The following is a 14712-nucleotide window of genomic DNA, read 5'->3' as shown; positions in this document are numbered from 1 at the left end:
TCGTTTTGCTTCATAATACCACATTATATCATCAGGAGCCATGGGTATTAATTTTGTGTTGCCTGTATATATGCTTTTTTCACTCTAAAATGATGGTAGCTGCTGACTCACATTTCATGGAATCATCAAGAACCTCAATTTCAGCTAAAAACCTTCTTAACTGTTCTACTGAAGAAAAAAAGTCACCTACATCTTGCAAGGCCCGAGGGTGAGTAAATTAACAGCAATTAAAATTTTTGGGTGAACTACACCTTTAAATACAACAACAAACAAACAGCAAGTAACACAGTATTAACACTTTCCCTGCCAGAATTTTTGAAAAAAGTTGCCAGTTACCGCCAGCGTTTTTGCTGATTTTCACAAAAATTTCATGGCCCCCAGAATATTTTGTTTTATGAATATCTGAACATGCAATACATCAAAATAAAGATCAGACCCTCTATTTTCTGTTTTATTCTAGCTCCAAGCATTGTTTCTTTTTTTGTTTATCAACACTTGAATGTAGGTAGGTTTCATTAAAAAAAGCTACATTTTGAGCAAAAAAGCTGAGAAAATCGCATTTTTATCAAATACTACATCTGGATCATATTTAGTAATATTATCAAAGCAAAGATGCAGTAGATGGCTTCCATCAGCACTCCTAAAGCTTGCACAGGCCTTTACCACTTCCTGATTGACATTTCACTCTGTAACATTAGACAGTTTTCATTTATATGCGGTTAGTGCTGATGATCGCATTATTTTTTATATGCATATGCATACATATGAGATTGCTCGTTTCTGCATCCTCCTGGTCTGTGTTTTTGATCGGCACTTTCTAGACTCATTCAGGAGATGTGTAATAGTGCCCATTAGCGTATAACAGTGAAAACAGCGGTGTCTCATTAATAACAGAAAATTTCGTGTTTGGCAGGGAAAGAGTTAAACATGAAATTTGAAGTAGAAAGACTGAAATAGTAGTCTCTTGTAAAACATACTCCAATATTCTTTGTTTTATTCATATATTACACTAAATCTCACCTCCAGCCTCTGGACAACCTCCTTAATGTCCTCAACTTGGCTTTCTGACATCGTCACAGTCACTGCCTCGCCTCTCTCGTAGAAGATATCCAGCGAAGGGCTACCCTGAGCTCCAGGCTCGGTCACAGCCTTCCAGCCAATCACATCGCGGCAGCTGCAGTTGAATATGACGGTTCGTGTGGATCGCTCTATGAGCACGACCGACTCCGCCGACACGCCGAGCAGACAGGACAGGCTCAGACCATTACTCTCGCCACCCTGAACGACGGTGACGGCCCACACTAAAGCGCCGGCACTGTGAAGCTCTGCACCTTTAGCTCCCTTTAGCTTCTCCTTGCGCTTCCCGCCCAGCGACAGCAGGGGGAATTTGGTGGAAGAATCAATGGGCGTTGTGGTGACGTAGTTTTCCGCTAGGTCTTTTAGGTACTCTTGCCGCGTACGTGTGGCCATAGAGCGAAATTTCTCTGACTTCTCCGCCGCGTTCTCTGCGTTAATGGCTTTGGCGAGGAGAAAGTCACGGAAGGCAAGAGAACGTGGGAAGCGTGCACCTTTAGGGAAGAGAGGACCAAAGAGAGGGATGTCCTTGGAACGAGTTACTGCAACTCTGAGAAAGGTGGAGATAAAGACATGTTTCATTTTATTTGTAAAATTTATTTTTTACTTTTTCTTCAGTGCTTTTTGTCTGCTGTCTTACCTGTAATAGGTGTTTTCGGTGCAGGGCTCGTGTACTTGGACAATGATGAACACATGCTGAAAGTGAGAACGGATGGCTTTGGGGGTGAAAGGTAAAGCTCCTGGCTCCTGGAAGACTATTGTGACGATATCATTCCCTATGTGCCTCTTCCTCAGCAACTAGAAGATAAATAGTGAAAAAGACATAGAGAAACTTTTAATTCTAAATGCAGTGACTCAAATGAAATGTGCAGAATACTAAAGTCATCAGACCCTTGAGAAAAAGAAGTTTGCTTAATTCTACTGTATAATTTGTAGAAAAAGTATATATACTGTATATATATATTTTTAATTGCACTTGAAGATAATATTAATGAAATAAAAGGCCACTTAAATTACTTAAAAACTGACTCTCTTAACATAATTAAGTACACTTTTAAAAAGCATTTTTAATAATGCCAAATTAAATCATTATGTTTTAACAATATTCATGCTTTAAAGAAGTACACTTACTTTGATGTGTTCACTAACATACTAAAGCACATGCAAAGTACTATATTATAATTTTAAATGTACCGTGTTGTTCCATATTACAATCAATATTACAATTAACAAAAGTTCATATATTTTAAATGAACTAAATTGCAGCTTCATTATTACAAATATGTAATTACAAATATATTTAAATACATGACATACAAGTTTCATAAAAAATTTAATTAAAGTATATTTTAGTTTATCATAAATGTTTGTCAGTACATTTAGCAGATCTTTATCCATATTTCAAAAGACAATAGAAGTATGAAATGACCTATAAAATGTACTTAAGTCCTACTTTAAGTGAGTCAAAAAAAAAAAAATATATATATATATATATATCACTCTAAAGTTCAGCAATTGCATTTAATATAAATTTGAACCCAAATAATAATTAACATGCAATTAAGTGGTTGAAAGCATTACATTCAGTTCACATTTAAAGGAGTCATGAACTGCCTCTGTTTTTTATTTTGTTTTTTCATTATTATAACTTATAATGTTATCAAGATTTTTACATAAAAAAACATCATAATTTATAAGTAATAGGCTATTTTCTGTCCTGTTTTTAACCCCCTCATCAGAATGTTCTGTTTGAATAGGCGTGGCGGAATGTAGACTCGGAAGTAAATGCCCACTGCTATGATTGGCAAACCATTGTGTATGTTTGACAGCCGCCTCCTTCACAGATGGATGGACGTTGCAGTGATTTAGGTTAAAAGAGCATAAATACTCATATCAAACAATCTGTTTAACAGACAAAGCAATACTGACCATGTAATGAAAACAGTTTATCACACTTGTGTTGCGACATTACTGTCGGATCCAAAAGAATCAGCACAGCATTGTCTTTCAGTTTCAATCTCTCTGAAAATCCTGCATCAAATTGTGCCTTGTTTGTAAACGAATCCGCGGTAAAATTAAGTGAACAAAGCACCAAGTTCTTACTGACGCAGTCTGGATCTTCATTAAAAATAAAGTTCATCCACTCTTTCGTAACATTGGGATCAGAAGGAAGGCAATGCAAAGAGGTTTTTTTTTCCACAACTTGGCACTGCACAGTGTTTTGTCTTCAGAGCCATCTTCATCATTTGGTTTCTGAGTAGACCAGTGCTTGCCTCTCTCATGCCTGAATGTGTGAATTGGTAGGCGGGGCTAAACAGGCAACAATGTAAAATATGTGGGCGGGGCTAAACAGGAAACTATGTAGAATTTGTGGGTGGGGCTAAACAGGTAATGATGTAGAATTGGTGGACGGGGCTAAACAGACAGCGATGTAGAAGTAGGTGTTGATTTGTGGAGGCGTTGTTTAGCGACACTTACATCATAGAGTTGTACATTTCACAAGCTGTTGTTTTGGCAGACTGCCTTCAATATAAGCTGTTTTCAGAAAGTATTGAGTTCTGAAACGTACAGGATGTTATTATAGTACAATGACCTCTTATATGTCAAAAGATCAAGGGAATTTTGGTTTCTCAGTTCATGACCCCTTTAAGTATATTCTTATTCTGTAATAAGTACTGCTTTTCAATATACATTAAAGTATATTTCTTTTGCACAAGGAGAGACACCAGGTGATTTGCACATGCATATCCCAATACTTATCCTATTGCTGATTTATATCATTGTGCTGTGAGTAATGATTTTGTATTTCCTTTCCAGGGATAAACTGCAAGTGGTGCTGAGTTTCAACGGGACATTCTAGGGGATTACCTGTTGTGTATTGTTGGGTGTGTATGGAAGCATGGTGGAGACATGGAACATAATCTCGTAATCCTGGTAGCGAGTATACAGTGAGTGTGTACCGGTGGAGTCGGCTGCAATTAAATTAAAAAACAAAAAAAACACATTAAAAACAGTAATATTGTGAAATATTATTACCATTTCAAATAACTGTTTTCTATTTGAATATAATAAAATGTAATTTATTCTTGTGATGCACAGCTGAATTTTCAGCATCATTATTCCAGTCTTCAGTGTCACACGATCCTTCAGAAATCATTCTAATATGCTGATATGCTGCTCAAATCAGCATAAAAACCTGATTATTATCAATGTTGAACTGCAGTTGTTCTGCTACATATTTTTGTGAAAACTGTGATAGATTTTTTCAGAATTATTTAATGAATAGAATGTTCAAAAGAACATAATTTCTTATAAACATAATTTTTGTAACACTAAAATCTTTACTGTCACTTTCAATCAATTGAATACATTCTTGCTGAAGAGAAAATATTAATTTCTTTAAAAAACAAAATATTACTGATCCCAGACTTTTGAACAGTTTATGTGCAAACACCTAAATGTGCATTTACATTTATATTTTTGTGGAACAACTATAAAAAAGAATAATAAATATCGCAATTACATTCTACTTATATACACCAATACTATTTTACTATAGTGCAGTTATATGAAGATTGACTGCATGTTGATTTTTGGTCTCACTTTTGGTGTCTAGTTGAGCTCTGTATTTCTCCCAGCCCTTGAGTCGCACTCGCTCTCCAAGAAGGTCCAGAAATTCATCAAAAACTTGCCCGGCGCTCTCGTTGTTATACATGTCCTCTTCAGTACACTGTCCTGCTCTGCAGTACATAATGCCCACCTTACGCTGGAAATTCAACTTCACACATATAAAACACACATTAACAAGGATGAAATTACAGCTACTTCTCCAATTAGATTTTTACACACGCAACATCATTCTTCCTCATTTTGTAATTAAGCCGGTTTCACATTGCATGCACAAGTGTAAGCAGAACAAAAGCGTAACTACAAAAGCAGGCTTATATATAGAGTCAGGTCCATATATATTTGGACACAGGCACAATTTTTATTCTTTTAGCAGCTGACCAAAATGAATATGGGCTTAAAGTGCACAATCTGATCTTTAATTCTCATCACAGTTGGAGGAAAGGTTAAGGAATTACAGCTCTTTAATATGTACCTCCCCCCTTTTTCAAGGGACCATAAGTAATTGGATAGTTGACTCAAAAGCCATTTCATGAACAGATGTGGGCTATTCCTTCATTATTTCTACATCAGCAGGTAAAAGGTCTGGAGTCGATTCTAAGCCATTTGTATTTGGAAGCTGTTGCTGTGAACCCACATCATGCAGTCAAAGGATCTCTCCATACAAGTGAAACAAGGCTTCAAAAACAAAGCAAATCCATCGGAGAGCGATAGCAGGAACATTAGGAGCGGCCAAATCAACAGTTTGGTACATTCTGAGAAAAAAAAATGCACTGGTGAGCTCAGCAACATAAAAAGGCCTGGATGTCCACGGAGGACAACAGTGGTGGATGATCGGAGAATCCTCTTCATGGTAAAGAAAAACTCTTTCACAACATCCAGCCAAGAGAAGAACACTCTACAGGAGGTAGACGTGTCACTGTCAAAGTCTACAATCAAGAGAAGACTTCACCAGAGCAAATACAGAGGGTTCACCACAAGTGCAAACAAGACCAGACCACTTCTGGAAAAGCATTCTTTGGACGGCTGAAATTAAGATCAACCTGTTCCAGAATGACGGGAAGAAAACAAGTCTGGAGAAGGCATGGAACAGCTCATGATCAAAGCATACGACATCATCTGTGAAACACGGCGGAGCAGTGTGATGCATGAGCTGCATGGCTTCAGTGGCACTGGGTTACTGGTGTTTAGTGATGACGAGACAGAAGACAGAAACAGCCAGATGAATTCTGAAGTGTATAGAGATATACTCTCTGCCCAGATTCAGTCAAATGCAGCAAAGTTGATTGGACGGCGCTTCATAGAACAATTGGAGGATGACCTAACACATACAGCAAAAGCAACCCAGGAGTTTTTGAAGGTAAAAAAGTGGATTATTCTGCAATGGCCGAGTCTATCTCCTGATCTCAACCTGATTGAGCTGCATTTCACTCGCTGAAGACAAAACTACAGGCAGAAAGAGCCACAAACAAACAACAACTGAAGTCAGCTGCAGTAAAGGCCTGGCAAAGCATCACAAAGGAGGAAACCCGGTCTCTGGTGATGTCCATGAGTTCCAGACTTAAGGCAGTCACAGGATTCTCAACAAAATATTAAAAATGAACATTTTATTTATGATTACATTTATTTTTCCAATTACAATTGAGCCCTTGAAAATGGGGGGTTGTAATTTGAAAATGGTTGTAATTTCTAAGCATTTTATGTTATATATCTGTTCAACCCCTTGAATTAAAGCTTAAAGTCTGCATTTCAATCCATTGTAGTGGTGTATAAAGGCAAAAGCACAAAAACTGTATATAAGCTTCTACAAGGTTTATACATTTAAATGTTACAATTTGTTTGGAAACACATTTACATTTATGCATTTATCAATGCATTTATCAGATGCATTTATCAGTGACTTTCCAAAAGCAATTCATCACAGAGTTGACTATAATCATAATACACAATACCAGGTTTATTAGACCACTAAAATAGGAAGCAAGGCAGACTGCTTTGAGAAACAGTATTTGTCAAGCCAGTTCACATGACTTTGTGTTTAAAATAGAAGTTGCACCAAATATATGTATATATATATATTTGCTGCTACACTATTTCTAGCAGCCTTTCAGTAACTGTCAGCAAACACAAGCTGTCAGTTCTGCAGAACTACAGAAACCAGCTCAATATAACAGCTCTTACCCCCTGCTCGTCCAGTTTGAGGAGCGTGTCTCTGACTTTAGGGGACGTGGAGGCCAGTCTGAGGCAATGTAGGTTGAGATCGGGCAAAATAAACTCCAGAAGTCTCTTGGGCGAAAGGCCGCGTGGTGTGGTGTGGCGCGCTGCGGAGGGAACTGACTCCTCCAGGATCGAACCTCTCAGGGTCTTCAGCTACAGAAAAACAGCAGGGACCAAATAATTTTTTTAAAAAGTGCAAAAACATGATGTAGACTTAAAGGAGTCATATCATATACATTTCTTATATTTATTTTTTCCCCTGAGGTCAATAATGTAATGTAGATTGATTTACAAGGTATTCGAATCTTATGAATTTACAAGTCAGAATTTCATCTTACTTTTTGACCAAATAAAGCAACTGCACCAAATGTGTGTACGTATTTATTTATTTACTTTTTTCTCAGTTTGGGCTTCTGAATAAAATTGAGGTGTTTTTTTACTCCTCTTTCAGCTTCATATTCTCTTATACTATATGAGCCATAAAAGCCTGATTTATCAAATATAATACTCAACGAAAACACATATGCAAACTTTTTAAAATATGTTGTTTAGCAATGTAAATGCATTCATAAATATACTAATGTAATGAATAATGATTAATAATATAACGTTCAAATTTTGATTTAAAAAAATACAAATAAAATGAAAAGGGACATTTGTGCAAAAACATTCTAGTGATCATCTCATTCATTTCAAACTAAATCAAAAGCAGGGAGAGGGTGGAAAATTGCCTAATTTCTGAGCATTTTTTCAGGTAGACATTAAAAGCATTATAAATGGACCTCAAAGAAAAAATAAATTCCTTAATCTCAAAATCTTTAATGACATCTGTGTGTGAGAGAGTCTTGTATTTACTTCAGTGGTCCTGAAAATGATCCTGTAGTTGTACTGGGACCCACTTGATCCCTCTTTTTCCTCCCTGCGGAAACTGACGGCCACCGGCCCCAAACGATCGTCCATGCCAAAGAAATTCTGATGGTCTGGAATAAAAGTGGGAAATTAAGATTTTAACAATTCATACAAAATAATATAAATCAATAAATGTGAAAACAACAGAAACAAACTCCAGAATATTGAACAGTAGAAAAAGAGGAACTGTGATTGTGTAACCTTTGATGGCTCACTACTGAGATGAACAAGCATGCAACTACTAAACTACTGTACAAACTGTATGACAGTGTCAAGAGTCCGGGTCAGTTGTGTTCTACCTGTATTATGAGCTTAACATCCAAAGTGGGGTTTTTTTTGCTCAACATATGCATCTCTACACTATTTTTAAATAGCAAATTATTGTGACAAATTATTTTGACCACCACAGCTGTATTAAAAAATTAAGTCTAATATATTCCCTCCTTTTAGATTTCATATGCAACTATTATTACCACAGTAAAATTATACATTTTAGTAATTATGATGTTGTGTAATTTAAAAAGAATGTAATTTTGCGCATTGCATCCTTGGCAATCCTACCCTAGCATTTGAAAAATCTGAAATCTGATTGTACTGTACTTTGAAGTGCAGAATGAGTCATCAAAAATGTTGATCTGTACTCTCCGCACCCCTAGTTTGAGAACCACTGCAGTAACGCATACATTATCTAAAATAAGATACTTTTAATTATTATAAAATACAATTATACATCATAAATAAAAAGCCAAGATAAGAGGAGGATAAGTGCCCCTCGTCACATCTAACTAAAGGCACTGCTTGCTTATCTGGACAGAGAGTCTTCCTGACAACTGCAGACACAAAAGTCTGGTGTTTTAACTTGAAAAATATCTCAATTTTTTTATTATGTTGAGCACAAAAGAAAGTCTAAAACGAAATGTTAGGGACTGACAGTCTTTTTCTGAACATCTCACAGCACCGAATGTGAATGGTGACTGTTGCGCCATCTGTTGTACTGTTGTGGGTGAATTTGCATTTTGTTAAGCCCAACACATATTTCGTGCTAACAGACCATATAAATGTCATTCACTAAACCTTTTCTGCACCACATTTGATGCAAATGGGTCTTTTCAATCAGAAAATTTGGTCTCAGAAGACTAATAAATATAGAACAACAAGATATACAAAAACAGTAAGTTGGTTTAACAAAAGCAATAAAAGACAGAAAAATTGGTTCCAATGGTTCCAACAGCTATTCACAGGGGCTTAAAGGGACAACTTTGTACCTTTTCTACCATTAAAAGGCACATATTAGTACCTTAGAGCAGTAATACAGTATGTAGAAGTACCCCTTAAGGTACTACTATGAACCTTTCTGGGGCAAATAAGTTATTTATCTTTAAGGTGCACATTAGTGCCACCGAATAGTAATAGAGTAGCGTAGAGTAGTGTGCAGTATGTAGTAGTAACCCTAAATGTACTTGTATGAACCTTTTAGAGGTAACCCTTATCCCTTATCCTTACTGTTGTAATACTGTATATAGTAGGACCCTAGCACTGCACATTTTGTATGTCTCCTTATCAGACACACCAAAATCATGTCTTGCAGTCTCTACTAACGAGCTGATGAGTTGAATCAGGTGTGTTAGATAGAGACATACAAAATGTGCAGGGCTAGGGGTCCTCCAGGACAGGTTTGAGAACCACTGCAGTAACGCATACATTATCTAAAATAAGATACTTTTAATTATTATAAAATACAATTATACATCATAAATAAAAGCCAAGATAAGAGGAGGATAAGTGCCCTCGTCACATCTAACTAAAGGCACTGCTTGCTTATCTGGACAGAGAGTCTTCCTGACAACTGCAGACACAAAAGTCTGGTGTTTTAACTTGAAAAATATCTCAATTTTTTTATTATGTTGAGCACAAAAGAAAGTCTAAAACGAAATGTTAGGGACTGACAGTCTTTTTCTGAACATCTCACAGCACCGAATGTGAATGGTGACTGTTGCGCCATCTGTTGTACTGTTGTGGGTGAATTTGCATTTTGTTAAGCCCAACACATATTTCGTGCTAACAGACCATATAAATGTCATTCACTAAACCTTTTCTGCACCACATTTGATGCAAATGGGTCTTTTCAATCAGAAAATTTGGTCTCAGAAGACTAATAAATATAGAACAACAAGATATACAAAAACAGTAAGTTGGTTTAACAAAAGCAATAAAAGACAGAAAAATTGGTTCCAATGGTTCCAACAGCTATTCACAGGGGCTTAAAGGGACAACTTTGTACCTTTTCTACCATTAAAAGGCACATATTAGTACCTTAGAGCAGTAATACAGTATGTAGAAGTACCCCTTAAGGTACTACTATGAACCTTTCTGGGGCAAATAAGTTATTTATCTTTAAGGTGCACATTAGTGCCACCGAATAGTAATAGAGTAGCGTAGAGTAGTGTGCAGTATGTAGTAGTAACCCTAAATGTACTTGTATGAACCTTTTAGAGGTAACCCTTATCCCTTATCCTTACTGTTGTAATACTGTATATAGTAGGACCCCTAGCACTGCACATTTTGTATGTCTCCCTTATCAGACACACCAAAATCATGTCTTGCAGTCTCTACTAACGAGCTGATGAGTTGAATCAGGTGTGTTAGATAAGGGAGACATACAAAATGTGCAGGGCTAGGGGTCCTCCAGGACAGGTTTGAGAACCACTGCTCTATATAGTAGTAGCCTATAAGGCAGTGGTTCTCAACTCCAGTCCTGGTGACTTAGTGTTCTGCACATTTTGTATGTCTTCCTTATTTAACGCACCTGATTTTGATCATCAGCTTGTTAGGAGAGAGCTCCATGAACTGAAATGAGGGATTGTTTAAGGCTGGCCGCACACTGGAGGATTTTAAGGCCGATTTTAAGCCCGATTTGTGGCTTGTCGCAAGCGATTCTTTGTCCAGAAATTTTATGGTGTCATTACGATTATTTATCTGCTCCCGATCGAGATGGAGCATCGCCGAACTCAAATCGTAAATATCAAACATGTTTGATATTTACGACTCTTGATCGGGCTGCCTCTGACGTGATACCCGCGATAGCCAATGAGAGCGAGCAAGCGTCACTCACCGGATGTTGCGTGCTTCTACAGCTGAAACTTGGCAGCCACAAACATGACATGAAAGCAGAGAATATCACCCATATTCTTTTCTATACTTTGTTTTTCACTGTGAAACAGAACGCGCACCATGAGAGCCAGCTGACAACGTTGATTGTCCTCTATTTGTTTTTCTTCTCTAGTCACGTTTGATCTCGCGATTGTCAGTGAGATCTCGTGTGACTGTGAAATCGTTCCTACAATCTTCAAGTGTGTGGTCTCGCGGTCTGGTTGAATTGTGTGGTGTGTGCGTTCAGAGGATTATAAGGCCAAAAATCGGTTGAACTGTCTTCATGTCTGTGGTCTCCCATGGTTTTATATCGTTTAAGATTTGAAAATCGTCTAGTGTGCAGCCAGCTTAAGGCCAAAGTATCCACCTTTTTCTTCAACACAGAAGTAAGTCTATGGGTAAGACTTCCAGTTCATTAGCCGCTACAGGGAAATAACGAGAAGAATAACAACGTACAGTAAACGGTAAAACTGTTTGCACTACAAACCAGTGTGTTCATAATTAAGATAATCCATTAAAGGGATAGTTCACCCAAAAATGAAAATTCTGCCATTAATTACTCACCCTCATGTCGGTTCCAAACCCGTAAGACCTTTGTTCATCTTCGGAACACAAATTAAGATATGAAATCTAAGAGCTCTCAGACCCTGCATAGACAGCAAGGTTACTACCGCAATCAAGGTCCAGAAACGTAGCAAGGACATCGGTAAAACAGACCATGTGACATCAGGGGTTCAACCGTAATTTTACGAAGCCACAAGAATACTTTTTGTGTGCAAAGAAAACAAAAATAACAACTTTATTCAACAATTCTTCTCCTCCTCATCCAGTCTGCAGCGGCGCGCCGCCATTGTGGAAAGAGTATCACGACGTATGCCCTTGCTTTTGCATCATGTAAACAACGCATGTGCATGCTGACATATGTGCGTGTTACGTGAGCAGCTGCACCATGCACATGTGTCGTTTACATGATGCTGAAGCAAGCGCATGCGTCGTGATACTCTCTCCATAATTTCTGTTGAACCCCTGATTAATATCTTAATTTGTGCTCCGAAGATGAATGAAGGTCTTACAGGTTTGGAACGGCATGAAGGTGAGTAATTAATGAAAGAATTTTCATTTTTGGGTGAACTAACCCTTTAAAATAATATGGCAAGACACACCAGTTTGCAATATCAAGCAGCAAAACGAGCTGTTTTGTACAGCTAAAAATAGCTGAACGCAGATGAGACCGGAAGCTAGACCCATAGAATTTACAAATGGCCACGCCTGCTCTTACGGGAAGAAAAAGGTGGCTGACAGACATCACGATGTTGAGCCGGCATCGTGATTCCTTCCCCCCACCCCCTCTCCCGCATTCCGATATGTACTACGGAACTCCAAAAGGGAATAAATATGAGATGGGAGGAAAAAAATGTATTTCAATACTTTCTCTCACAATTATATCATTGGGTAACTATACTGTATATAAATTGCAGGCATCAGAGAGCCGCTATTAATATGCAGGGCATTGAAACCGCTTTGGAATGCGTGCTTGTGTTTTACTTTCACTTTCGAGATTTGCAATCACACTTACTCTGTTTATACTATGGGGCGGCAGTACTTAGCACACATTTTACAAGATTAGATGTTTGTCAGTGGCGCTCAGGATCTGAAAATCATTCGCCATCATCCTCAGTCATCTCTCCTTACTCTCTTTATGTGGTAAGTGAAATTTAATGTACTGTAATGAAACAGGCTACCGCTAACAAGCGGATAACCATGTCCCTTTAGTGGCTCCATAGAATGGGTAAAGGGGCTGCACTTTTCGTTCCATTGACTTCCATTCATACGTATGCGAATGCGTCAGACCGGAAACGCAAGCCTGTGCGAAAAAGTTTCGCATTCCGCTGCGTTCCAAAGTTTAAGCTTGGTGAACTCTGACCTGCGAATTCGCATCACGTGATACCGTGTGACCAACAGCAGATCGGTACATCACAGCATGACCTCGTAGCTGAATTAAAAGAACATAAAATTAAAACTGCAGCGCTGCAGGAAAGTGTAGTAGATTGTATGTTTTTACATTTTAGATGTATTATTATTTGTTATGTATTGAATTTTAGTTTTTAGAAAGACACTGCAGAGCATGACGTCATTTTTGGACCGTTGCAGCATCCAAGGGAATTTTGCATGCTCAAAGTCTGTGTGACCACAAATTTCTGAATACGGATTCACGCTTCGGGCACGGTGACATCATGCGCATGATTATTACATGTTCAGTCTATAGGAATACATATGTGTGCAGATACCTAGTGTTTCTTTACAAGGTGACATTGCCAACTACTGACCTGGCATGCATTATACTGCGTATTCAGTTGTTTTCTCGGATCTTCCTCATTTAACACATTTGAATCAAATCAGCAGCTCATTAGGAGAGACCTCCATGAACTGAACTGAATGTGTCAGACAAGTGAGACATACAAAATATGAGGAGCAGTGAGTCCCGAGAACCAGAGTTGAGAACCACAAGGTGCCTATGAGTACCTTAGAGTAGTAATACTTTATGTAGTAGTACCCCTTAAGGCATGCGTGCCCAATCATATTCCTGGAGATCTACCTGCCTGCAGAGTTCAGTTCCAACCCTGCTCCAGCTGGTTTGAGTGTGTTTGATCTGGGTTGGAGCTGAACTTTGCAGGAAGGTAGAGCTCCAGAAACAGGACTGGCACCCCAGCCTTAAGGTACCACTATGAACCTTTTAGGGGTAAATAAGGTGGAAAGGTGTCCCTCAAAGCATCCAGTGACCAGCTGTTGTGCCCCAAAAAGTATGATTTTTGCACCTTTTTCTGAGAGTAAAGTAGACTAAGCAATGAAAATAAGTAGGGCTGCCCCCTAATAGTCGACTAACAGTTAGTCTGCGAGAAAAGGCTGTCGATCAAAATTTTAGTCGCTTAGTCGCAGGGAAAACAAATAAAAATCACAGGAAGTGGCAAAGTCACGTAGTCCATGACGGACAGATTATCAACAGCTGGTCTATGTGGATATTACAGTACATCGGACAGGACATGCAAATGTTTGTTTCATTCATCGACCTCAAATGTGGCTTATCATCTGAAACATGTAAGTAACAGCATCATTACATGGCCGCTAGCTTTAACGTTAACATAGAAAAATGTGCACTATTGAAGTGTTTGTGCGGAGTATGGAAGCTGAACAATAGTGCGTTCACTGCATGACAGTTAACTTGGAGGAGCGGGTGCGATCATTTGTATTTAACTTCAAATACTTCGTCATTTTTGCTCATACAGGTAAGAGTAATACATCTTTCGAATCTGTAAAAGGTCCATTGCGTGCACTCACAATAACAACAAAACGTTGTGCTTTTGTAAAATAATGAAAGCAAACAGGATGCTCTTTCTGCCGTCTAGGTCTCTGTGAACTTGCGTAAAAAATAAATAAATAAAATAAAATAAATAAATAAAATTACCTGAAACTTCATGCTTGCCTCTCAGACATGAAAAATGTATCTACAGAAAGCGAAATTTCTACTTTGAAATGAACCAATTCAAATGGAAAATAAATATTTTCAGATTATGTAATCCGTATGAAACGTGAACGTCCATTGTGGAGATGACGAGTCAGTGTCGTCGACTTCATCACTGCAGCCGAAACTACAGAAAACACTGGTTTATCAATGAATTATTATAATGTTAAGGCAGTCTTCTTGCTGTTTTTTTCCCTGAAGCATTCATAAACATT

The 14712-nt window shown here is 38.0% G+C and overlaps 1 protein-coding gene across 4 annotated transcripts in view; it reads right to left on the bottom strand.

Moving 5' to 3' along the window:
* The window catches only part of zmp:0000001168 (signal-induced proliferation-associated 1-like protein 2), a 62114-nt gene that overhangs the window by 24127 nt on the left and 23275 nt on the right, over nt 1-14712 (bottom strand). For all 4 annotated transcript variants that reach the window (XR_009271994.1, XM_058781770.1, XM_058781768.1 and 1 more), the window contains 6 exons: nt 7774-7898; nt 6883-7071; nt 4678-4852; nt 3943-4046; nt 1715-1872; nt 1021-1624 (listed from right to left, as the gene is read on the bottom strand). Coding sequence is in view for 3 of the 4 variants with exons in the window: in XM_058781770.1 (XP_058637753.1) it covers nt 1021-1624; nt 1715-1872; nt 3943-4046; nt 4678-4852; nt 6883-7071; nt 7774-7898 (1355 nt within the window). In the remaining variant the exon portion in view is untranslated. The remainder of the gene's footprint in view (nt 1-1020; nt 1625-1714; nt 1873-3942; nt 4047-4677; nt 4853-6882; nt 7072-7773; nt 7899-14712) is intronic.

The sequence above is a fragment of the Onychostoma macrolepis genome, chromosome 07 (assembly GCF_012432095.1).
Source record: "Onychostoma macrolepis isolate SWU-2019 chromosome 07, ASM1243209v1, whole genome shotgun sequence".
Lineage (NCBI taxonomy): Eukaryota > Metazoa > Chordata > Actinopteri > Cypriniformes > Cyprinidae > Onychostoma > Onychostoma macrolepis.
The sequence above is the reverse complement of the archived record's forward strand: the minus strand, read 5'-3'. Positions and strand labels throughout refer to the sequence as shown.